Source organism: Toxorhynchites rutilus, chromosome 2 (genome assembly GCF_029784135.1).
Source record: "Toxorhynchites rutilus septentrionalis strain SRP chromosome 2, ASM2978413v1, whole genome shotgun sequence".
Classification (NCBI taxonomy): Eukaryota; Metazoa; Arthropoda; class Insecta; order Diptera; family Culicidae; genus Toxorhynchites; species Toxorhynchites rutilus.
The window spans coordinates 323,693,088-323,719,217 of NC_073745.1; the positions used below are offsets into that span (position 1 = coordinate 323,693,088).

At 39.3% G+C, this 26,130-nt stretch overlaps 1 protein-coding gene across 8 annotated transcripts in view; it reads right to left on the reverse strand.

Moving 5' to 3' along the window:
* Nucleotides 1–3,254: 3,254 nt before the first annotated feature.
* Nucleotides 3,255–26,130, reverse strand: part of LOC129764389 (RING finger protein nhl-1) — a 176,365-nt gene continuing 153,489 nt past the window's right edge. For 7 of the 8 annotated variants that reach the window (XM_055763412.1, XM_055763416.1, XM_055763417.1 and 4 more), the window contains one exon: nucleotides 3,255–4,188. In XM_055763412.1, coding sequence (XP_055619387.1) covers nucleotides 3,975–4,188 — 214 coding nt within the window. In that variant the 3' untranslated portion in view covers nucleotides 3,255–3,974. The remainder of the gene's footprint in view (nucleotides 4,189–26,130) is intronic. The other variant, XM_055763411.1, reaches the window with a different exon arrangement.

Consider the following 26,130-nt stretch of genomic DNA (forward strand, 5'->3'; position numbering starts at 1 on the left):
CATTGTACGGTACTTATTTGTTTAAAAACTTACTAGAAAAATTTATTTGAAATAATTTATGCTGTTTGTTTATTTTTAATTCTAAGACATTTTAAAAAAGTTGCCTTATATCGAGGTTGCTTTATATCGAGGTTTCCTAATTTTCACCGTCTGCTTTTTTTTTATTTTCATGAAATTGATGATTTTATTGTGCTCGTCGACTTAAATTCAAACAACTAAACATATCAGCAGCTGATCTATTTGTTGAATCGTCCGAATTTCGTATAAAAATCAAAATTCAGAAATACCCCAAAAAATGAACTTTTGATGGTAATTTTATTCGACGATATGCCGTGGTTCATCATAGAAGGATGCATTTTGAGTATTTTTTCCATATTTTCATCTCCAAGTTGTTTATTATGGTGTTAAAAAAAAGAAAAAAACTACGTTTAAATAGTAAACTAAATAGGGATTTTAAAAAATTATCTAATTTTCTATTTTGATTTTCAATTTTTTTTGTTTCAATGATTTTTTTTTCAAAAATCTGTTTGATATCTCTAATGAAAATCTATATAATTTCCTACATGTCATTCTTTAACTAAAATATTGTAGGTCTGATAGATTTTGTGTGAGAAATTTTTAGAAATTTTGATTTTTTTTTTAAATTTCACATTAAAAGCCGTGTTGGTTGAGGAATGAAATTAAAGAAATTATTTAGGTTTTCATTAAAAAATATCGAACAAATTGAAAAAAATCATTCAGATAATATTAAAAATTAGATATCATTTTTCTCAAAAACGTTTGTTTTTAAATTACTGAAAAAATAAATATGCAAAGCCCATGCAATTTCCTACAAGTCACACATACAGGTCGGACTCGATTACATACAGACTCAATTATATGTGATTCCTATATATACAATTTTGGATTCGATTGTATACATTTTGAAAAAAAAAATTTTTTCATTTCATATATGACTTATTTCAAAGAAAAATGTAACCTTCCAACGTTAATGTGAAATTTAAGTGGATGTTATATGTACAGTGGGGAAAAATCGTGATTTTTAAAGATTTTGCTTGGATTTTTGCCATTTGCTTGGATTTGATTTTGTTTATATCGATATTGCAGCGAAATTGAGATAGATAGAAGTTGAGTGTCAAAGAACAAATTGTAGAGCGGCTAGAAAGCTTTAATTTGTTTGACAGAAGTAATCATGTTCAATATGAATTTTTAGAATAAAATTAATAATAACACATTAAAAATGAGTAACATTGAGGTTTTTCACTTCCAAAATTTTATTCAAATCCATTAATTTAGATGTTTCAAGACTATATTCTGTACTAAATTTTCTCATCTATCTAATGGAAGCAACAGAATTGTCCTCTGTAGCATACTTTTCGATGTAGCGTCAGTTTGAGACAACAGAATCCGAAACAACTAAAAAGCTCAAAAACTCTGTCATTGTTGAAATTCGAACATATGCGTAGAGGATTTTTTTTTCATTAAATATAATCCTCTATCACATCCTGAATGAATTCGGATTTTTTATATGAGAAAGGTATGTTATGACTTGATTTTAAAATTAAAATCTTCTTTTATTTTCAAAAAACGAAAAACATATGCATAAAAAGCGTTTAAAAGAAAACAATTTTTTGACTCGATTATATACAGGATTTGATTATATACAGTGAAAAGAAATCCATAACACGGAACATGTTCTGAAACCTTTGTTCTATTTAGAAACAAGTCAAGAACATGTCAAACGCGAGAATTTACACGCAAAAATGTTACGAGTAAAACTTTTTTTTTTCGGGAGTCTTCATACAAAAATGCCTTATATTTCAGAAACTATAAATGATGCTCCAACTGAGCGAACGTGTCAGACGTGGTTTGCACGGTTTAAAAGTGGTAATTTTGACTCGGAAGACGAAGAACGTTCCGGACCGCCAAAAATGTTTGAAGATGAAGAATTGGAGGCTTTACTCGATCAAGATCTGTCACAAACGCAACAAGAACTTGCAGATACACTTGGAGCAGCTCAGCAAACCATATCTGATCGTTTTAAAGCAATGGGAATGATCAGAAAGATAGGACATTGGGTGCCGTATGAATTGAAGTCACGTGACGTCGAACGCCGTTTTTTCACGTGCTTCAGGGTTTTGTGCATCGAATCGTTACTGGCGATGAAAAGTGGGTCCATTACGACAATCCTAAACGTCGGACAACGTATGGATATCCCGGCCATGCATCAGCATCGACGGCCGCGCGAAATATTCACGGCTAGAAGGTTATGCTGTCTGTTTGGTGGGACCAGCTGGGTGTGGTGTACTATGAGCTGCTAAAACCGAATGAAACCATTACGGGGGACCGCTACCGATGACAATTGAAGCGTTTGAGCCGTGTACTGAAGGAAAAACGGCCACAATACGAGCAAAGATACGACAAAGTTATTTTGCAGCACGACAATGCTCAGCCGCATGTCGCGAAACCGGGCAAAACATACTTGGAAACGCTGAAATGGGAGGTCCTATCCCACCCGCCGTATTTTCCAGACATTGCTCCGTCCGATTATTACCTTTTTCGATCGATGCTACATGTGCTGGTTGGCCAGCAATTCTCCAATTTCGATGAAGTCAAAAATTGGATCGATTCGTGGTTAGCCGACAAACCGGCCGATTATTATTTTTTTTTTTCTAGTCACAGCTTTTTCCCATCTTTGAAAATTCACGGATCCCTTAGCGGAAATAATCGGCCGGTTTGTCGGCTAACCACGAATCGATCCAATTATTGACTTCATCAAAATTGGAGAAGTGTTGGCCAACCAGGCCATGTAGCATCGATCGAAAAAGGTAGTGGTCAATGGTCAATATTTTGAATATTAAATTTGTAACCATTTTTGCAGAATAAAGTATTAATTTTTGAAAAGAAAAAAAAACAAGAAACTTACCGGTACTACTAAAACTTGATCGTACATTTTTAGCAGCCCAAAAAAAATTGGAGTATTGCCAGATATATTCAGAAGTTTTTGGTTAATAAAATATTGAAATAATATTCCAACTGAGGCGGAAAAAATATTTTGTTATAAAGGCTTTATAAAGGGTTAACTTACAACGTCGAAGCACACTCGTGGTGTATCGATGTGTATATCGGTTGGATTTTCGGATTTTTTTACTTTCGTTTCCAATGTTATGACATCTAATCAACTCTTCATTCGTTTGAGCCAATTAATACCCAAGGGCTGTGATACAAATAATGAATGGTCGCTTTGTTTTTGTTTCTCAGCTGTTCAAACACAACAAACTCAAAAAAAACTTTACTATTACACTAGTTTTGCTTATTTGGTGACAAAGTATTTCACTTGCAATTGATTTGCTTCGGCTACCTACACATATCGTATTTTTTGAAGGGATGATTTGGTATTTGTATCGTTTCTTTTTCAATGAATCATTTTAGTATCATTCTGATGCAAACATTACGACGAACTATTCATTGAAGTTGTCACGGGAAAATGGTCAAAAACATATTTTTTTTATTCTTATTCTGTGCAGCATATCGAATCCACCCGCCGTCAGGGGTCGGATCATGCTGCCCCATTCGAAAGTTAGTGGGAAATTGTGTTGGGTTTGTTGACACTGGGGGGAAAACTGGAGAGCGAAATCGGAAAGAAACGAGAGAGAGGGAGTGTGTGGGGCTGAAAATAGGGAAGATGGACCACTTTGAACAACTGATGCTAAAATTGGTATTCCTCTCACTTTGGTGGGTCGCAAAAAAAATGAAATTGAAGAGCGCATAGTTTGATTACCATCCTTGATGTAGTAGCTCGAACGATGTGTGTATGTGTGTGCGTGTGGGAGGGATGGAAATTTTCTTTGTTTCTCTGATTGGAACTTGGGTTATTCAGCGTAGGCAAAACGTGACTCGTTACTCGGTCTGCAATTAGCGATTAGTTGTGTAAACTCGTCCGTGCATAAGTGGCAAAAAATGTTACCGACCATCTAGAACACCTGCACCCGATGGTTCTCCCGATCGCACACCAGAATGTTGCCGTTGGACATGATGGCCACTCCTTCGAGACCCTTGAATTCGGCGTCGCCCGAGCCCCACGATCCGAAGGCACGCAGGAAGCTGCCATCCGGGTGGAAGATCTGGATCCGGTTGTTTCCCGAATCGGCCACACAGATGTAACCCTGGTCGTCAACCGCCACGCCTCTGTAATGACACGAAGGAAAATTGGACGCATTAGATTATCAGTTTGCCACTGATGGTAGAGCTTTTATCCGCCAGCCCCGATCAAATGGTATGATGGATCGTCGGAAGTTTTTCTTTGATTTCTTCGAAAATTGTGCGGGGGTGGATGGGTGCGTGTGTGTGTGTGTGGTTTTCGCTGTGCGGTAGGAATTCCAATAAACGAAAGAGGAGAACTAATGAAAAATGTAAATCGAATTATAGGAAAAATGAGCTGCTGCCAGAGCGGAGTCTGACCTTTGGCGCCGGGTCTCAAATCTAGCGATAGCTCAACAACATGTATCCGAAACCGGCAGAGAAAGGCAGCTCCAGCCGGCGGATGATACATCACGGAGTGAGTTTAATGAAATTATTCGGCAGTGACAATCAATCATTTTTCGGTGTGTTGTCACTTCGTTTCAATCAATGCAGTGCTTTAGGATGGCTCCCCCGCTTATCTCCGCTTATCAGTCAGTGCTGATGACGAGCACAACGGGGTGTCCGCCCGAAACTTTTGATTTCACGTCAAGCAAATGCGCGGCTAAACCGACCGAGAACCGAGGGAAAAGGGGGCGGTAAAATTTGATGATTGAAGCATATATTTTCATCATGTGTCGCGGGCCGGACAAGTGAAAAATCTCTGCTCGGTAATCACTCTTCGTTCGCATTTGCGGGGGATGGCGTCATGATAGAATCGGAAAATTATTTATCTTTTATCCCGAATGAAAAATGGAACCTGATTGGCGCCTTTTCGGGCAACTGAAAATGAACCGATGGAATAAGCCGCTCAGATGAAAAAACGCCCCTATGATGTGCGGTTGACCTTAGCTCATTTTTTTTTGCAACATCTGAGAGACATGCTTTACCAATATGTATCCATTTTTCCTAAACCTCGTCTATTTACCATCCCATCTGAAGCTTTATGAGGTAAAAAAAAGCTGTAATCGAAACGTAGGCGGGAACCGGAAACCGTTTGAGATGTCGCTTTGCCATCGAAATAATCGTTTGTAGCGAACCGTAGCCCGTAGAATATGGTAAATGAAGGAGAGGAATGTCTCATTTTCGCTCGGGATGAAATGTAATCAAATTTTTGTGTTTTTTTTTTTATTTCTTTTCCCGTGCGAAGGAAGCAAAGCGAATCGTGTAATTATGATTCAATTTTTTACATTTCCTGTATTCGGAACGATCCCTTGGCGTGACGTAGTTCCGCAGGTTTTTTCTTTATCGTTGCGCGGTCAGTGGAACGGGCTTGAAATCCTCTTAGGAAGATTTATGTAGAGAATGTGAACAATGATGTCTCAGCGATGTTCTTCGAGTGTTCGATTTTATTTTCTCTATTTTTTTTCTCTATTTTGTAGTTTGAAAATAGCTACATTAGATAGAACTGAAATAGTTACTTTGCAGAGAAAATACTCAGGAAACTCTTCCGAATATGGCGTGAAATTAATGAGTGTAGTTTAATGTTGTCTGTTATTTGTCACTTCAGACAAAGGTGATTTCAATTTATAACTAAATGTGTTTGTATAGATGACAAAAAATTGAAGGATGGTTTGGTATTTTGGTTAATAGCAGATGAATTTCATCGTTTCAAGTTTTTTGGATTTCTAATCCAAATTTGAAGATTACGAAGAAGAAGTGCTTACGGAGAAAGCACAAGGGAAAAAAGCTTGAGTCACGGAAATTACTCGTCAAATTGGCTGTTATTCATAAGAGTTGGATTACGTCAAGCAGCACAAAATTACTTGAAAAATTTCGAAGACTGAACAATTAAACTATAAAACTAAATAAACTCCTAGTAAATCGAATTTGTTCAATCTAGAACGGTAAATAATCCAAAATGCCTCTAATTACTCGAAATCATTTATGCAAAATCAGGTAGCCTTTGAAGTTGGTCAAAATCGTGCCTTTCAAAAGGACTAAAAAAGGTAAAACCCTTAATCATACACCTTCTCACATCTAAAAACGATTGATGCTCTCTGAAACGCACATGAATCGGCAATGGGATGTGGTAGGCTCGAAAAAATTTCACTTTCTGAAGTCTTTATTGTGATTATGATCGCTTTGACCAGTTTTGCAAGTCAATTAATATTCTTGGTACTTTCACAATTTTAAGCAACGAAAAAAGTTCAACCTCAATGGTTCTGAATTCCACGGACACTGACGTGATTTTCGGAATAAGGAAGATATTTTCCCACTCATATTTATGGTGCTGGTAAAGCCGGATTTTACGCGGCTAGGAATCAAAAAATTGCTTTGAAATCTATCAAAAATGAATAGAAAAGACACCCTCCGGGTTCTTGAGAGTACTGTTTATGCAAGCTAGGTTGTCCGGACTTTAATATATTGGAAAATTGTTAGGGGATCCTAGTCCAAAGTGTTTACGTCGGGAGAAGCCACTGTAGATGAAATCAAAACTGCGTTTTCGGGATTTTCAAGTGATAAGTCGAAACGATAAGGTAAAAATATCATAAGGCAACAATTGACATTAATCAACTTGAAGTTTTTTGCTTGATTGAAAAGTGTGGAATTCACAGTGCCAGTGAATTTAACACAGGTCATACAGTGACTTAAACTCGGATTCGTACACCACCATGTAGATCGCATTTCACTACTTTTGAAAGTCGAAAACAAGGGGAAATTTCTCATCCAAATTAAAATCTTTCTGTGTTGAAAGATCCAACAGAAACATTCTAGAGATCAACATTTCACACTAAAAAACTTTTGCTGTTTTTTGTTTGTACCATTCAGTTGTGATTTATAGAGTGGTCACAATGGAGGGCAAGGCCAAAAAAATCCGAGAGCTTGATTGGGATGTTTTAATGCACCCACCATATAGTACGGACATTGTACCAAGCGACTACCACCTTTTCCTTGCATTGCAAAATTTCTAGAGTGATAAGAAATTGGGATCAAGAGAAGATTGTTAAAATCTATCGCCAGAATATTTCGCTAGTAAGGACCAATACTTCTATGATAGAGACATTATGAAGATTTTTTGAGATCAAAAACACAGATTTTATTATGGCAACCCTGGGCGAATTCGAGTTTGAGTCAATGTATACATTTGCAAGTCTCAGTAGTCACTGTGCCTCTTTTTCGAACTGAATTGATGATAAATGAATGCTACTTGTAATACAATATAATGTATCAAGATATTGAATCAAAACTCTTATTACAGACGTCACCACGGAAGGTATCGAGGGTGTTCTGATTGAAATTGGAGTGTATCTATATTAATAAAAATGGTTTGGTGTCCGTTTATCACGATTCGAAATAATTTAACCCTTGTGAAATTAATTTCCTTTGTAGTGAGACCCTCTTATCATTCCATGCTCGCACACTCGCACACCGATTGTTTATGTTTTTTTTTCGTCCCAGTAATCATTCGCTAATTAAGACTGTTTTCCGTGTTGTTTAATATTACATGTTGTTGTACGAACAATAAAAAGCCGGCATTATATCATTCCGGTGCTTTTCCACATATCACAGTGTTGTGTATTAGTGTTTTTGTGATTTGTGTTTTGCACATTTGATCATTCTGACACCGCCATCGATCGCTCTTGTTCGTTCTTCGTCATCTCTCGCTCGAAGTAAAACAAATAGCTTGAAAGCTTTACGTTCATCTGCGTGCTGTATAACGGTAGGCGTTTGATTATTACCGTCGTTTAAGGAGACTTTGTAACTGTTGTAATCACAACTGATTTTGCGATCTCCTTCTAATATGGATTCGTGCCAAGTCTGTTCACGATCTCTAAGCTCTGGCCGGGTAATAAATTGTAGTGGCTCATGTGGCCTCATCTTTCATCATACCTGTGTTGGTTTATCAAAACTGCAGTATTCAGCATGTTCAGCGAAAGTTGGACTGCTCTGGTTTTGCGATTCTTGCCGACTGGACTTCAACCCTTCTGTGTTTAATCGTGAGAAAATAATTATCAAAGCCTTACGAGAGTTGCTCATACGTACTGACTCCATGGATACGCGCTTGGGCAATTATGGCGATAATCTTCGAACCATTAACAAAACGCTCTATGGTTCCAAACAGCAAGGCAAGCTAAACAACCAAACGCTAGAAAAATCGACTTTTCATCAGAACATCGATCAGTTGAATCTCGATGATACCATAGATCCTATCAATCGGTCGAGATCCTGTGATGAGTCATCCTTTTTCGAGGTTTTAGACGAAGTCAATAATTCAGTAGGACAACAATCTGAAAAAATCGTTGTGGGTAACAGGCGAGTGCATATTTTATCGAACCAGCAGTCCAGCACCAAATCTCACGCGACTGCATCTACACCGGCTGCGCTTAACTCGAATAAATCGTCCCTCGCTCGATCTGAACGTAACGGTAATCAAACCAATTCTGTCATTTTCGGTCAGAATATTTTGCACGATGGTAAAACTCAAAAAGGTAACAATGTTGCACGAAGTAATAGTGGTACTTTAAGTGTCGCTAAAGCTGGACCGTCCGACGATGTGATCGCTTTCTACATAACTCCGTTTACTCCTGATCAGAAAGAATGTGACGTAAAGCAACACATTCATGAAATTGCAAATGTGGACACTTCGTTGATCAAAGTCACCAAGCTCGTTCCTCGTGGGAAAAGTCTGGATGACCTTTCATTCGTCTCGTTTAAAGTGACAGTCAGTAAAGATTTATATAATGTGGTCGGCGATCCTTGGTACTGGCCTGAAGGAGTCGCTGTCCGTGCTTTTGAATTCAACCAAAAAAACGGCTCTATCTCATCTCGTCTGGGTTCGACATAGCATCAGAAAAGAACACAGGACGCACCATTTCTGGCACTATGGAAGACCCTTATCCGTCTGGCACAGTCGCGCTGCATCACAACCTCAATCACCAGCTTCCAAGTCGTCCTGGCCCTGTGTTCAGTTCTGGAGACGGAGTCTTCCAACTTGCGCTCTCTGGCAAGTACCCTCCTATTACGAGCACCAGATACGCTGAAAAACCTTCATATTACAGCTTTATTACCTCTGGTTCTCCACAACACCATAATGAATCCTCTGCACAACAAACTTCATCTCCAGGACCCTACGAAACCGGCTTCATGGAAGCCCCTAATCCCCCTGCCACAGTCGAGATCCTCCAGCCATCGCTCAGCAGTCGTCCTGGCCCTGTGAGTGGGGTCAGAGAAGGGGTCTTCCACCACGCTGTTCTCGGCAAGTACGACAGTGTTTTTAGTTCTTCAGATTCTCATCCGTCCACTGGTTCTAGCGATGCAACCAATGTATGGTTGCCACCACAACCCGTTGCTGCCCCTGTCGATTGTGTTTGGCTGTACTACCAAAATGTCCGAGGTGTTAGGACTAAAATCGACGATTTGCTTTTGGCGGTTACGGACTGTAACTACGACGTCATCATATTAACAGAGACTGGATTAAACGATCGTATCGATTCTCTGCAAATCTTTGGATCGACATTTAACGTTTTTCGTTGCGACCGTAGTTGTATAAACAGCAATAAAACGAGCTTCGGTGGCGTATTAATAGCGGTTCACCATCGCTCTTCTTGTACGCAAATCCACACGCCTCACGGGGAAAGATTGGAACAGGTGTTTGCCGTCATTGTCATCGGAAGTAAACGATTAGCAATCGGTGCTGTGTACATCCCACCTGATCGTAGTCGCGACGTGGAGTTGATAGATGAACATGTGGCCTCTGTTCGTGATCTTTGTGACAATGCTACATGTGTAGATCAGGTGCTGCATCAGGTGCTGCTTTGTGGTGATTACAACCAACCTCGCCTACAGTGGTTGCAGAGTGCTGGCGGCGAAGTTTTACCTTCGACGGTATCTGCGTCGAGTGCTGCTCTGATCGATGGAATGGACTTTTTGAATTTAAGTCAAGTCAATTGGCACCGCAATCAACTAGATCGAACTCTTGATCTTGTTTTTTGCTCAAATGGCTGTAATGTAATCGTCAATACAGCTGTGGTTGCACTGTTACCCGTGGATACGCATCATCCACCATTGGAAATATCTCTACCAGTACCTCGTACGTGCCAGTACAGTGACGGGTATCCTGTTGCCGATGAATACACCCCCGATTTTGGAAAAATCGACTACGATGCACTTGGTTATCACCTCCCCACTCTTGACTGGACATACCTGAATGCCTGTCAAAATGTTAATGAAATGGCCTCCGACTTCTGTTTCACCATTCAACGTTAGTTGCGGGAGAATGTACCCCACAGAAGACGTCCAGTTTCGCCTTCTTGGAGTACGGCTTTACTTCGACAGCTGAAACGCGAAAAAAACGCCTGTCAGCGAAAACATCGTGTTCTACAATCGTCTGACAGCAAACTCAGGTTTCAACATGCAAGTAATGCGTATCGTAAGCTGAATTCAACTTTGTACAAGGCCCACGTCTTGAGAATGCAAACCAATCTGCGACAAAATCCGAGAAACTTTTGGAAATTCGTCAACAGTAAGAGGAAAAACTCAACCCTCCCAAGCAACGTGCTCTATAACGACGTCGAAGCGAATACTCATACTGAATGCTGTGAGCTTTTTGCCAAGTTCTTTACATCCGTGTTTGACCATATACCAGCCAGTGAAGCTCAAGTTAAGTTTGCCTCCTTAGGTGTTCCTTCGGACGTCATAAGTTTGACGACGTTCGTGGTCACTCCTGCCATGGTGATCTCCGCTGCAAAAAAATTGAAAAGTTCGCTTTCGCCGGGTCCTGACGGCATACCATCGGTATTGTTCTGCCGCTGCGCTGCTGATCTAGCCGAGCCACTTTCTGTCATCTTTACCCGATCACTCAATGATGGAGTATTTCCTGAAATTTGGAAGGAGTCTTTCATGTTTCCTGTCTTCAAAAACGGTGATAATCGAAACGTCAGGAACTATCGTGGAATAACAAGTTTGTCGGCTGCGTCCAAGCTATTTGAGATCATCGTCAGTGAAGTTATTCTTACTCAATCCAAGCGTTACATCTCTACCGATCAGCACGGCTTCATGCCCGGCAGGTCGGTCACCACGAATCTGTTGAACTTCACCAACACCTGCATTACTGCTATGGAGGGCAAGGCTCAAGTCGATGTCATCTATACCGATCTGAAGGCGGCTTTCGATAGGATCGACCACAACATACTATTGGCTAAACTATCACGTCTCGGATCATCTGCAAAACTCGTGTCGTGGATGAGATCATACCTGACGGAAAGAAAACTGCGCGTTAAAATTCATGGCTGCGTTTCCTCGTGCTTCTGCAATTCTTCTGGAGTCCCTCAAGGAAGCAACTTAGGCCCTTTGTTGTTCATATTATTTTTTAATGACATTGCTGCGAAATTAGGGTTGAACTGCAAATTAATTTATGCTGATGATTTGAAAATATTCTGCATGATCCGTTCAGCTGAAGACTGCCAACGCTTGCAACATTTGCTGAATGTGTTTGTTGACTGGTGCCATCTAAACAAACTGATTATCAGCGTACCGAAGTGCTCCGTCATGACGTTCCATCGTTCCGAAAGTCCGTTACAGTTTGATTACTGCATCGACGGTGCTTTGCTTGAAAGAGTTGAAAAAGTTACTGACCTCGGAGTAGTGCTGGATCAGAAATTGAACTTCAACGCTCAATACACCTCAATCATTGCCAAGGCAAACCGACAGCTCGGATTTATTTCGAAGATTGCGAAGGATTTCACTGACCCATACTGCTTGAAGTCCTTATATTGCGCTTTAGTACGACCAATTCTCGAAACTGCAGCCGTTGTTTGGACTCCAAATGTGATTTTCTGGAATTTGAGTATTGAGCGTGTACAGCGAAGATTCATCCGGTTGGCCTTGCGTCATCTACCTTGGCGCGATCCATTGAATCTTCCTGCTTACCCGGATCGATGCAGACTTTTAAGCCTGGACACTCTTGAGAGAAGACGCAGAATACAACAGGCAGTTTTCGTATCAAAGCTGTTCAATGGGGAAGTTGATTCTCCTCGGCTACTTTCATTACTGGACCTTCGTGCTGCTCAACGACCTCTCCGACAGCGATCTTTGCTACAGAACAGATTTCATCGTACTTTACTCGGATACAACGAACCGCTGTCGTCGATTATTCGATCTTTCACATTGGTGGAGGATCTATTTGATTTCGGCGAGACATCCAGCCGCTTTAAAAACAGATTAACTAGTTCGTCAATTTATAAATAATTGTACTATATTATTATATATTTATTCATTAATACCACAGATGTCAGATGAATCAGATTTAAATAAATAAATAAATAAATAAATAAATAATATTTTTTTATACCGAGTACAGTCATAGTTATAGAGTCATAGAAACTTCGTATATATTCGTGGAAAAGTTCACTATACATTAAAATTCGTTGAGAAAAAATGTAAACTATTAGGTACATCTTTGATAAAAAATAGTGTGACAATTTACTGTGTTGGCTGAGAGCAGACAAACGACCGCAAAGGGTTAAATTAGAGTATCTATTGCGGGGAAGATGAAGTTCGCCGGGTTAGCTAATTATTCAAATATACATCAAATTTATCACGAAACTTGATAGTTGATTATGATAATAAGTGTATAATCCTACAGTTATTCAAAATTTTCTCAATGTCATCTTATCCTAAAAAACCACTATTGAAGTATTTAAGTAGTTTTTTTTTCATAAACATGACAACAATCAGGATATCGCGATAGTCATTCTTTCGACTAACAATATCCAACAAAGAGTTTCTTTTGTAATTGCTTATGTGGATCTGGAGTATTTCTAAATAATGATAGTTGAGAATAACCTAGCGCTTTTGAATTACGATTACGACACTTAAGCTGTTCGTAAACTATTGGACCAATAAACTATCTTCAATTATCCTATTTCCAGTCCAGTGGAAGGTCAGCTTGGAGCTCCCCAATGTGAACTACTTTGGTATCCGGATTGTGACCAATCGACACTATTAGTCGTGGCTTGATCTTTTACGACTAGTCAATCCAATGATACTCTTATGAGAAGAGTTGTTGCCCAACAGCAACGGACTCAAAAATTCGTATGCAACGTAACCGTGCAACACTGACTGCTCGCACCTTTAACTCGTAAAAAGGTAAGAGTAATCATGAAAATAATCTACGTTCAGATAGAACAAAGACAAATTCTGAAAGGAATCAGTTCACCTGTAACCTTCTTTATCTAGTGATCCTGCTGCAAAACTTAAAATACGAGAGATAAAGAGAAATAGAATCTGTTGCTATCTTTATAATCTTCTTCTGTAGGAGCCTTCAACCACAGCAACCATTAGTTTGATTAATTGTAGTGAATGTAGCGAATCTTTATAAAACTCTAATCGATAGTTTAAAGTGTCTGCATATAAAATTAAGGACCCAGTAGTATCAAAAACTGTTGTAGAAGAATAACAACTGTTATCAGAATTCGAGCCTGATTCAAAACCTATACAGGGTGGCGCATAAGTCACGCAACGCTCTATGAAGGAAAAAAAATGATCGCACTGCAACTATCGAGCGGTTCCGTTGTCGACTTTGTATCGTTTTTATTCGAGAATAATGATTTTATATCGTGAGACAGTTTTTTATACGATTTTTTGACGTAGAACTACGTCTTTCATTAAGGGTGTCAAATCAGAAAACAGGTCACGTTTTTTTGAAATGATGTTAACGTTAATAACTACTTTTGCCGCGAACGGATTTTGGCGATTTACATACCAAACGAATCGGAAATTCCCTAAGATTTGTTTAATATGCTAGACATTAGAATCCCCTGGTTTTTAAATGGTTAAAATTCATGGAAACATTAGGCGTTTCCATTTTCCCATACATTTGTTCTGTCCATTTGTGTGCTGTCCCGAACAGAGCTGTCAATAACAAGCAACTTATCAACGAACAACGAAGGGGAAATCGTAGGAGTTAAAGTCTCCGTGAACAAAGGAAAAGGAGAAGAATGGAGGGAAATACTTGGTGCAATGAAAGGCGCTCGCACTGAACCTAGCCTTCGCGAGTGTGACACCGCATCGAACAACAGCGAAATAGGCGACTTCGGCGCGTCGGTCGAAAATGTAAACGCCGTTACCCAGGCTGCAACCAAAATCAAGCTCCCCCCGCTGGTGGTAAAAGCGGTCGCTCTTGACAAACTCATCAGCGAATTCGCATCGATGGGTGTTACAGCAGAGTACACGCTGTGTGGCATAATTCAGTCTTTTTTCAAGCAGTAAACATTGTTTGTTTTCCGTCATCATAAGGGCTTCATTGGTGCCTTTGAGAATGCATCAATGCATTAAACTGACGTTATGACGAAGCAGGCGTTAAGGTTGCGCGCCAAAAACATTTTTGGGGAATACCAAGCATCTTGAATATCTTACTGGAACACTATAAGTTATTTGGGTTCGCGTGCCAGTCGCAAAACTGCCTTCAACTAGGATTGCAATTGCGCTAATCTCGATCACAATGAAGCAATGCTTCTCTTTTCAAAGTTATTGTGGTTAACAGAAAGAGTTCATTTCATTTATTGAGTCACCAAGGAAGTAAATGTCGTTCTGGAATTTTGTATGTGATTTGGTTTCGCTTGACAGTCTCCACCAAGGATGACAGCGGCGCTTGTCCCGAACGATGCCTAGAGGTGCGATTCCTTCGAGGCAATACTAAATAGCATATAGCATGATATTTGATACTTGCAAGTGTTGTCATTGTTGTTTTTCCCATACGGTGCCAAAGATATATTGATGTAGTTATGAGATGTGGAATAATGGTGCTGGTGCAACATGTATATAATTGACTGTAGCCGAGTATATGACAATTGCGAAAAAGGCCACCGGAATAGCGTTCGAGGTAAATTTTCAATGCATTGACATGAAAAAAATTGCGACATACGATCAGCTAGTGTATTGTTTTGCGAGGACAAGAATGAATAATCAATCAATTATCGTGAACTGATTCTACAACGAAAAAACCATTTCAAAGATTTTTTCACTAAGCAGTTGTTTCTAAAATTTCACAGCATTATAGAATAATATCCGAAAGTATAAACAAGCGGCTTATACAGGGTTTTCCAACTTCAAATTCCGAAAGTAAATTGAAATAAAACACACTTAGAATTCGAATTTCGATGAAACTTTTATTTCAAATTAAAGATTGGCTTATGCCATTATGTGTGAAATACAACATCATTCAAATGTCCACCTAGGGCTTCCTCGCACACCTTGATCCGGAACAGGTAATTTTCGATGACTTTTCGGCACATATGGGGCGGTATCTCGGTCATAACTTCACGAATGTTGTCTTTCAAATGTTCAAGAGTTTGCGGAGAGTTGGCATAGACACGGTCTTTCGCATAACCTCACAAAAAAAGTCTAGCGGGTTCAAATCGCATGATCCGTCCAGGCCAATTGGCATCACCAAAACGCGAAATTATGCGTCCCTCAAATTTCGTTCGCAATATGGCCATGTTCGGTCGTGTTGTGTGGCACGTGGCGCCGACCTGCTGAAACCACATGTCATCCGTATCCATATCTTCAATTTGTGGCAAAAAAAAATCGGTTAACATGCGGCCATAGCGCTCACCATTCACAGTTACCGTCTCGCCGTCCTCATTTTCAAAGAAATACGGCCCGATGACTCCACCAGACCATAATGCGCACCAAACAGTGACTTTTGGCGGATGCAATGGCCTCTCAACAATCACGTGTGGATATTCTGAGCCCCATATACGGAAATTTTGGGTGTTCACATAGCCACCGAGCTCGAAATGTGCCTCATCGCTGAAGAAAATTTGATGTGAAAATTCAGCATTTTGCTGCTGTTGTTCGTTCACCCAATCGACGTATGCCCGACGCATTCCATGGTCACCACGCTCTAATTTTTGTACCAGTTGGATGTAGGTGCAAGTCCAAATGCAAAATTCGCCACAATGATGTGTTTGACAAGCCCAATTGCTGAGCACGCCGTGGAATCGAAACATTCGGGTCATCCTCCACACTGGCAGCAACAGCAGCAATATTTTCGGCCGAACGCACATTACGATGATGCACAGGTTTCACAATATCCGCTACGGATCCAGTTTGTTCGAATTTACGCACTACATTAGTGATTGTGTGCTCTGTAGGCCGTCCATGACGACCAAAATCCGTCCGTAATGCTCGAAAAACATTTGCCGGTTTTTCATCATTTTTGTAGTATAATTAACACGTTGTGCGATGCTAATACGATCCATATTGTAAAATGGCAGACATTTAACTAACGATATGACGCTTTGGTTGACATCTATGTCAAATGGTTGTCAGCGCAGGGCTGTATACTTTCGGAAGCCCGAAATGAAAAACCCTGTATAAAATAACAGCGTAGTTCCACGTCAACAATGCGGTCGTATCTTGGGCACAACCTCCTTTTTTTTGTGCAAATCGGTTGCGTGACGTATGCGCCACCCTGTACATTTCACTGTTTTGACTAAGGACTACGTCTTACATTAAGGTGAAGGTGGAAGCTAGCCATAAATGGCTGCCACAATGGCGCTCATTTCTTTCATCTCCCTCCCTCACCTCTCGCTCGAAAATCAATAATTTTGCGAAACAGTGTGAAGAAAATGATCGTTTTTGCACACTTCCCATCAAGTAATATCAACCAAACTTTAATCGATTACTCACAAGAAATTAAATTTTTATCTGATGTCGCACCGTATAGTGAAAAACGTCGGAAAACTCAAGCAAGTGCTCTGAAAGTTAAATTTTCGTTTTTCAATCTTCTGCAATGGTTTTGTTTGTATTGGTGGAAGCATCGTTATTTTTTCGACACTGATGCCAAACAACATCATCGAAACAGCTATAAAAACCACTCAATAAAATGTTATTCCGGAGTCATAGCGTTCCATGTCATGAAAATCAATAGAATAAAATTGTGTTGATATCAATACAATTATTATTTTTACGTTTAATGGGTCTATAATGTAAGTTTTAGCAACTTTAACATTGGGCAATAAAATTGTATTGCAGAGCTCGGAACACTGCCACAGCTGCCTATGCTTTCAAAAACAGTAAACGGAAAAGTATTACATTCAATCAAAATGCCTCAGCCAACGAAGAGAAGGGTTAAGGCTCTCCAACGTGAATATGTGAAAACAATACGATCAACGAAGGAAAATATTAAGGAATTATCAACATCGAGTTACTATGCGGAAGAACTTGTTAATACCAAAAGTGCCCCAATTCGCATGTGTTATAAATTTGCTCATGTTACGCTCGCGTATAATCAGAATCATATGCAAATGCACCTTCTATATATATATTTATATTTGCAATTGTTCATCGGAACATATCGTTCATACATTTTACTTTAGTATTGAATTGTTATTTGTTTTTTTTTTCAAATGTATTCAAAGACTCGTGTCAATGAAGCGCCACACAGTCTGATAAGTGAATTGATCTATTTACGTGTGCTTTGCTCTTCTCTCACAAACACTATTACCCCATTTTTACACGAGGGTTTACCTATACTACTACAATGGCTAGCTTCCACCTTCACCTTAAGGGTGCCAAATCAGAAAACAGGTCACGATTTTATGAAATAATGTAAACGTTAATAACTTTTTTTGCATGGATTTTAACGATTTGCATACCCATAGAATCGGAAATTTTCTAAGATTTTAATTTTTTTTAAATAGTTTGAAAATTGGATGAAAATAGATGAAAATTGGAAGCATTCCCATTTCCCAATACATTTGTTCTGTTCATTTGTGTGCTTTCCTGAACAGAGCTGTCAATAAAGGGCAACTTATGCAGCCGCTAGAATAGAAACAACGAAGGGGATGGCGAAAAGAGAATATTTGCGAAGTAAACTACAACCTTGCATGGTAAGTGAACTGTCGCTAGCGTATAAGTATTGCATCTCTTCTGAGAAAAATTCTCAGAATCTTCCTGTGCTCGAAACAACAAAGTTCGTTTTTCCTCCTTGTTTTGTGTTTTATGTTTCCTCTCGAGCTGTGAACGCTAGCGAATATTTCACTTCAAGTACATCTGGCTCTGTTCTGATGCAACAAGCTCCTAGCTTTGTTGACGGTTTTGACCGAGAGTCGAGAAACGATTTTTCTTAAACGGTCATTCTCGCGATGTTTCATTTTTATCGCTGTAACTGTGTGCATCTGTTTGACGCGTGTTTGATGCTTGTTGAACGGCGAAGTACGGAAGATGCCTCTCGTTAAACACTCAGTGCAATGCGTGCATTGATATGAAGAAACAAATTGCGACAGATGACCAATTAGCGTATTGTTCTCGCAAAGGCAAGAGAGAATCGTTGCTTCTCGAAATGATTCTGCAAAACCACGCAATCCATTAAACCGCTTCTAGGTCCCCGAACTTTTTACTAAAGCGTTATTTATGAAATTTCGACGTATTCGCAAATAATATCCGAAATGATAAACCAACAAATTAAAAACAAAAAGATTGCGTAGTCCTTCGTCCTAAATATTGGTGTCTCGGATACAACCTCTCGAATTTTTTTTGAATATGACACGTGGAAAATGGGGTATTCAACTCACTTTCTGGTGTTACAACTGTTATTTATATTTACCATTTACCGCAAAAGAAAGGGAATAACAGTAGCAAAAACTGAGAAGAGCATAAAGATTCATGTACAATCAGGGAAGTTCAGCGAATACGGGGGTTAATCCTGTGGTTGAGATGTTCGAAAGATCGATTGGTGAGCAAATATTCAAAAATCAAAGGTATTCTCGATTTGACCCGTATTATAACCCTCCAGATGTACGAAAGCGAGTGTATTGAACATGCAGAAACGTATGGGCACAAGGTTACCTAAAGCAAAAAAGGTCGATATGACAATAGTGGTGAATATAATCTAGCGGATAAAATTATTTGAGTTTGTACTATAGTTTGCCAATTCGTCGGAATCTAGATTTTTTTGAGAATATTAAGCACGAAGCTACTCATTATTTATGTGCAAATGGAAAAAGTCGTTACACTCGTGCACTCGATCTATTATCGTTCTCAATAATATATTAATTCTACGTGCTCACGTTAAGCAAACGTCAAACAAAAACAATAATGGGTAGTGTTGTCATATTTTTGACGATTATGTTATAATTCAAATGAAGTTCTCATATGAAATGATAGTGAAACCAAGGGATTACTCTAAAGAATCAATTGAGATATTAATTTGATAGTTAGATCATCAGTGCATTAAGCATTTCAAGTTATTAGAACAAAGTGTCCGAAATATGATGCTGTCCGAAATAGATTCAGAACGGTATTAAAGTTTTCGGCAGGATCTCACGAAACTCCAATGGGTTTGATCAGTCCATCGTAGTGCGCATAAATCTCCGTCGATTTTCGGACAACTTTTTTGTCATCACACGTATGTGGGTCAGAAGCATCCCAGTGATGAGTTGAAACAATGAAAAAGGACAACACAGTCCCAAACAGTCCCAAAAAATCACATACTGTTGATTCTCAGCAAAAGAATGTTGTCCACATAAGTTATAAGGGTTTTCTCTCCAGTTAATGAACGGTTGTTACTCAAATCAGCACATTTTTTCCATACAAAACGAAAAAAACTCAAGATAGAGTCTTGACTATAGTGAAATTTTGGACGTAGGACTACGCCTTTAATTGCGCCCAACTTCCTCAAATCAACCTGCCCAATGGTTCCGAAATTTTCAATACAACTTCAACTCCTACAACTCGTTTGTAGAATACCAATCCATATATTAGGCTGTCAAAAAAGTCCTGCGGTATTTTTTTTTTTAATTTTCATTTGTTCATAAAATTAGTTACAATCATCTGTTTTAAGTCAAATATGCGCCGTTTTGTTCGATGACTTGTTCCCAACGAGATGCCAACTTCATAATACCCCTGTACCTAGAAGCTCGCTTCCTTATTAGCGAAAAACTCGGCTAGCCAATTTTCACAGGCCTCTTTTGTGGCTAACTTCTGACTACCTAGCTCGTTCGCCATGGACAAAAACAGGTGGTAGTCACTTGGTGCAAGGTCCGGACTATACGGCGGATGCAAAAGAACCTCCCATCCGAGCTCCCGGAGCTTCTGGCGCGTCACCAAAGAAGTGTGTGGCCTGGCGTTGTCCTGATGGAAGACAATGCGGCCTCTGTTTATCAAAGATGGCCTCTTCTTCATGAGTGCTACCTTCAAGCGGTCCAGTTGTTGGCAGTACAGGTCCGAATTGAGCGTGAGCACCAAACACACAGCAGAACCTTCCTGGCCGTTAATGAGGGCTTGGCCACCGTCTGAGCCGCTTCAGCGGGCTTCGACCACGACCGTTTGCGCTTCACGTTGTCGTAAGTGACCCACTTTTCATCGCCAGTCACCATCCGCTTCAGAAACGGGTCGATTTTGTTGCGATTCAGCAGCGATTCACATGCGTCGATACGGTCAAAGATGTTTTTTGCGTCAACGTGTGTGGCACCCATACATCGAGCTTCTTTGTGAATCCAAGCTTCTTCAAATGGTTAATAACGGTGTTCGAGCCATAATCAAAATTTGAATTTACATATAACTTCAATCTGACTATAGTGCTGTAAATCAGAATTTCGTTGTTTTCTATATAAAAACTACACTAGATTGAATCCATAAAAATACTTTACTACATTCATTGAATTAATTGAAAAACTACGCTAGATTAGATTTCAAGATCAATTTATGAAACCTAAATACACACTTTACCCTACTGCCAATGTACACACGCACACCATGACAACAGAATTGTATCAGACACCATATTCCCTTGTTTTTATATCGCAGAGTTAGTCCAATAAAGAACGTTGAAGAGAACAGTCGAGTTTCTCTTCCTATCCGAAACCGGAAAGTTTTGAGCGATCCCAATTCGTCATTTTGTTCAAGTTGGTTACACGGTGCTTAGTGTTCGCGAAATTCTGGCTGAGGCACAGCCGTCGAGAAATCTCTTCGCGTGCGGAAATAAAATCGCGCAGTGAACCGCGTATACAAACGGTTTGATGACTTATCCCTAGCTCTTGGCCGATGCTATGGCTGCTACTATGCCGGTCTTTTTCGGCTAATTCAACGATTTTGTCGCAATTTTCGACGACAGGCCTTCCGGAGCGTGGCGCATCTTCGACGACCTCTACACCAGAACGAAAACGTTGAAACCATCGTTGTGCGGTGGAAATGGAAACTGTATCGGGTCCATAAACTGCAAAAATTTTATTGGCAGCTTGAGATGCATTTTTGCCTTTGTCATAGTAGTACTGTAAAATATGTCGGATTTTCTCTTTATTTTGCTCCATATTTGCTATTTATTACTATATTATAGCGCGCAAAAATACCTTTCCAACAAGCTATAGTATGACTACAATGAATACAACTAGAACTACGCGCTTACAACGACACCTCGCGGAAATACCGCAGGACTTTTTTGACAGCCTAATATAACAAATGAAACTTTTCATAGCCTCCATTTGGAATAAGATGTTAGTAAAATCTACAAATTTCTAAACAAATTATTTCCTTTAAATTCAAAAATATTTTTCAAACAATAACGGTCCAACGTTAAGTTTTTGTTCGTGCCCTCAGGCACAGACTCTTATACTTTTTCACTGAATAATATAATTAAGCAATGATGTATGACGTTCATTCAAAAACTTGGAAGATTTTTTTTAATGTCATAGTCGTGGTTGTCCCCCCTCTGAGGGCTCCCCCCCCCTCCTTGTACTCCACGCCACTGTCGAATACAGTAGAATTAAAAGAGGAATGCTATCGAAAATAGGCGTTTTCAAACGAACAAAATCGGTCTGATAAAAAGCCAAGGGTCATCCCAAAACATCCTGATGCTATGCACAGTGGCTGATGGAATGCATTACCAAACTCATCACACAATCACAACCTTCCTCATTTTTACATTTTACATTTCAGCCAAATCGGCCTTATAAATCCTGAAATAAATGTCCCGTTAGATAAAAAAAAACCAGGTACGAAATGCGTTTTAACCTCGCTTATACTGCAATGCGATGTAACGAATGAAGCAAATTAGTTACAAATAAATTGTTATATGTTTTGGGGTTCAAAGGCAAAATTAAAATATTCGAATTTTTCGATTTTCCAGGTCGTGTTTCTTCGACCCCTGATCCTTGATTCTTCGTTTGCAATTTTTAAAACTAGACAATCTAAATTTGAAATCGTGACGTTTGTTCCATATTCATGGCTCGAAACATGCATGTATGAGTCGTGGATATGGATTCTGTAATTCCAACCTAAAATCAGTATTCTACATTCCTATACTTAAATCTCGGATACGCATGTTGATGACAAAATAACCGTTGACACAGTTACAATTTATGATTCACAAATTTCACAGATAACTATAGATCATTAAAGACTGGGTGCCCAGGTACGTCCCTCTTGGATGATCTCTTTTCCAGACCGCAAGCACCAGCGGGAAGGTACACAAAACAAAAAAGCACATATTTAAATGATACGAAAAGGTGTTGAGCGAATTATAATTTTAAAGCTCACGTTAGATTGGAATAAAAACTTAACAATTTAAATTTGCCAGGTGTATAAATATGAAACCGTGATGCAACAAATCGCTCTCGATTTAAATGTGATATCCGTTGAATTGCGTAAATGGCTGACATTTCTTCAACCCACATCTGAAACGATTCCGTACAGCAGTATACCTATAAAATCCATTGAAAAGGATATTGTTATGACTAGTAAGTACGATTTAATAATATTTATATAATTTCAACAATAACTTGAGGAAATCTGTTTCAAAAATCACTAAATTCAATTGCCGAAGTTTTCTTATTTTACTTCAACTAAGGGATCAATATCTAGATAATTTCCTCAGTCCATCATTAGGATAAAGAATACCTGACAGAGTCATGAACGGACATGACAAATCAATCTCGTGAGTAAACTCCACGTGATGAATTTCATTGTCAAACACTATGAACCTGCCAAGAGGATACATCCCTTGCCCAGGAAGTGGGTCGCGGGTAGGAAATTGCTGACCTTCTCTCATTTGATTTCCTCCGACCGGGGCGACACCAACCGCAGACCGAAGGGCGCGCGAAGATCCCAGAAGTGGTTTCAACTTCGCAAGAAGGGAAACAAATTGCGAGCGTAATTTTTGCCCGTGTTTTATTACATTTCCGCTCGCAAAGTCAACTTTGGCAAACAGTCTTCCGTCAGCACTCGAACCACGGGGGCATCGGTTTTGTAGCGAAGCGTAGCGTAGACACGGCAGTGGTCAGGACCCTGACAGCGCCGAGGGAAGCAATGAGGAATGATGGCTATAGGGAGTTATTGAATTAACGTTTAAATTTAATAAATCAGCCTTTTTATTTCGCTCATGAACAGAGCGAGGGGTGGCCATAATTATGATATAGATGGGAAACAAGAATGGCGAGTACTGGAGTGGGAGGTACAAAACAATGGAGGGATAATCAGAAATGACTGAAAGCAATTTTGTTTCCAATATCGTTCGCAATGGATTCCCGCAAATTTCAGTTAAAATGACAGTTTCTTGTTGCGACTTACCAACGAAATAGAATCGGATCGGAACATAACCAGGACAAATTAAACAATCTTTATAACTTTTCCTGCAGCTGGAAGCCGAACAGCGGCAACAAATTACAACCGAACAAACCGAGCCAAATACCAAAATCTATCACCCGCAGGAGGATCAGATACAACAATCGGATAACTTCTACGCTCAAACTGAAGCAAACTTTCTGATAAAAACTTTCGCTTCTCTCCGATCTCCGAAATGGGCGTAGCGAAGGCGAAAGCCTTCGCCACAGATTGCACCGAAACGGCGGAGGAGCGCAGCATGTACGCGGGGAGGGGGGCGTTACAACTGCGCTACCACAAAACAGTGGCTATCAGCGATGAAAACTTTTTCAATAGTCGAAACGAGAGGCCAAAAGTTATATCGGGTCGCGAGTTCAAGTTGTGAGGTCAGGTGTGAGGGAAAGCAAACACTTCGGCCGAAGAGGAGCGCTGGAATCTCAACGCATTCCTTATCGTCGGTACAGCAAAAACCGGGACTCATTACCGCCAGGCTCTAGAAGAGCGTTTGCAGCTTCGGTGCGGTTGGACGATAAGTGACCACAACCGATCGAACACACGGGTGGGGGGAGAAAACTTTCCACACGCCTGCCTCTTCTTCAGATCCGTTTCGCTGCGAGGGAAATTGCAAGCAAACTTCAATGGTTTCCGGGGGGCAAGGCCTTGTCGTTATGAGTCGGCCTATATTTATACTTTGAACTTGGCCACCTTGGTGGCCTTCTCGAGTGATCGGCTGGATGGGAAGCGATGTTTATTGGGGCAGTGAAGCGGAACGAGAATACAAGATTTTGCTTAATAATCATAATAAAACTTCAAAGTCTAATTTTGTTGAGGGTGTAAGGAGTACACGAACAACAATACCTTTATCAATCATCGAATGATTTAACTCGTTTATGAGAGTTGTTGAGGCTTTTTATGCAAACTCAATCAACCGAACAGATGTGGATTTATGCATTTTTCAAGGTTCTTCAGCAGTATTTTTAGAAAATTGAAATATTTATATATGTAGATAGGCTTTGATTATGTCCCTAGCAGAGTGATCGATTCCTATCAATGTTACGGATTTTGTGTCAAATTCGGTTCAATCAATTGGTTAATAATTGCCGCGTTTGAAAGCGTTTGTTCAAATTCGAACGTTACCTTGATATGACTAATGTAAGTTAACACATCATCATATCAAGGATAATGCGACTTCATTCTCATAAGCGCATACAAAAAGAAGCCCCAAAGGCCAAAAAACTCAGTGTCATTGAATCATTTTTATATCGGGTACATTACCGAAACGGTATTGATCTTCGATCTCGATGCCTTTCAAAAATTGCACATAAATAAACGTTGCTTTTCAATATACAGCCATTCCATGCCAAACCGATATAGTGTTTCTCAGATTTTCGTCAAAAGTGGTAGTTTTGTTCTTTGTCGCAAATTATTAGACCCATATTTTTTTATTTTTTTGTTAGGGTGCACATTTTCATTTTAGGGTGATCCGAAATATCGACTTTTTCCCCCTTTTTTTTTTTCCAAAAAAGACATTTTTCAAAAATTCATAACTACTGAACCGATTTAGACGGTCGACATAACAAATCAAAGCATATAAGCTAGTCATTCTTGGAAAAATGCTACGCTTGCAAAAATGTTTTGGTTTTGTCATTATTGATTGTATTTGTTTTTTATAGTTTTCATGGTCTCGGGACCAAGGGCGCTATTTTTTTAATATTTTTTATGGAAAGCTGAGGATTTTTCACATAACATATCTCGAAACCGGAGGCCCTCTTTTTTTCTTTTTTGAGTTATGATTTTTCAAATTTACCTGATGGTTCAAATAAACATTTTTCGCTTTTCTCCGAAAAAAATGATTTTTTTAAAGAATTATTACTTTTGAACTACTGGACCGATTCAGATGATCGACATTTCAAATTAAAGCCTACTAGCTAGCCTTTCTTGAAAAAAAAAACACTCTTGCCAATTAATTGGATTATAGTCACATACATCCAGTTTAGTCGCATAGAATTATTGAACGAGAACTGAAAACATGTTAACTTTGGAAAATCATAACTTAAAAAAGGAAAAATAACACCATTCTCTGGTATTCGGATGTATTATGTGAAAAAAACTCAGCTTTCAGGAAAAAATATAGAAAAAAATGACGGTCTTGGTCCCGAGACGAGGTAAGCTATAGAAAACAAATATAATTAATAATTACGAAAACAAAATCCATTTCTATTTAGAATGTAATATTTTTTCAAACAAGACTAGCTTATTGGCTTTAACCATCGGTTATCTTTGAAAAATAATAACTCAAAAACGAAGAAAAACGCCTCTCTCATTTCAAGATATGCTATGTGGAAAATTCTCAGCTTTCCAGAGAAATATTTTAAAAAAAGCGCCTTTGGTCCCGAGACCATGAAA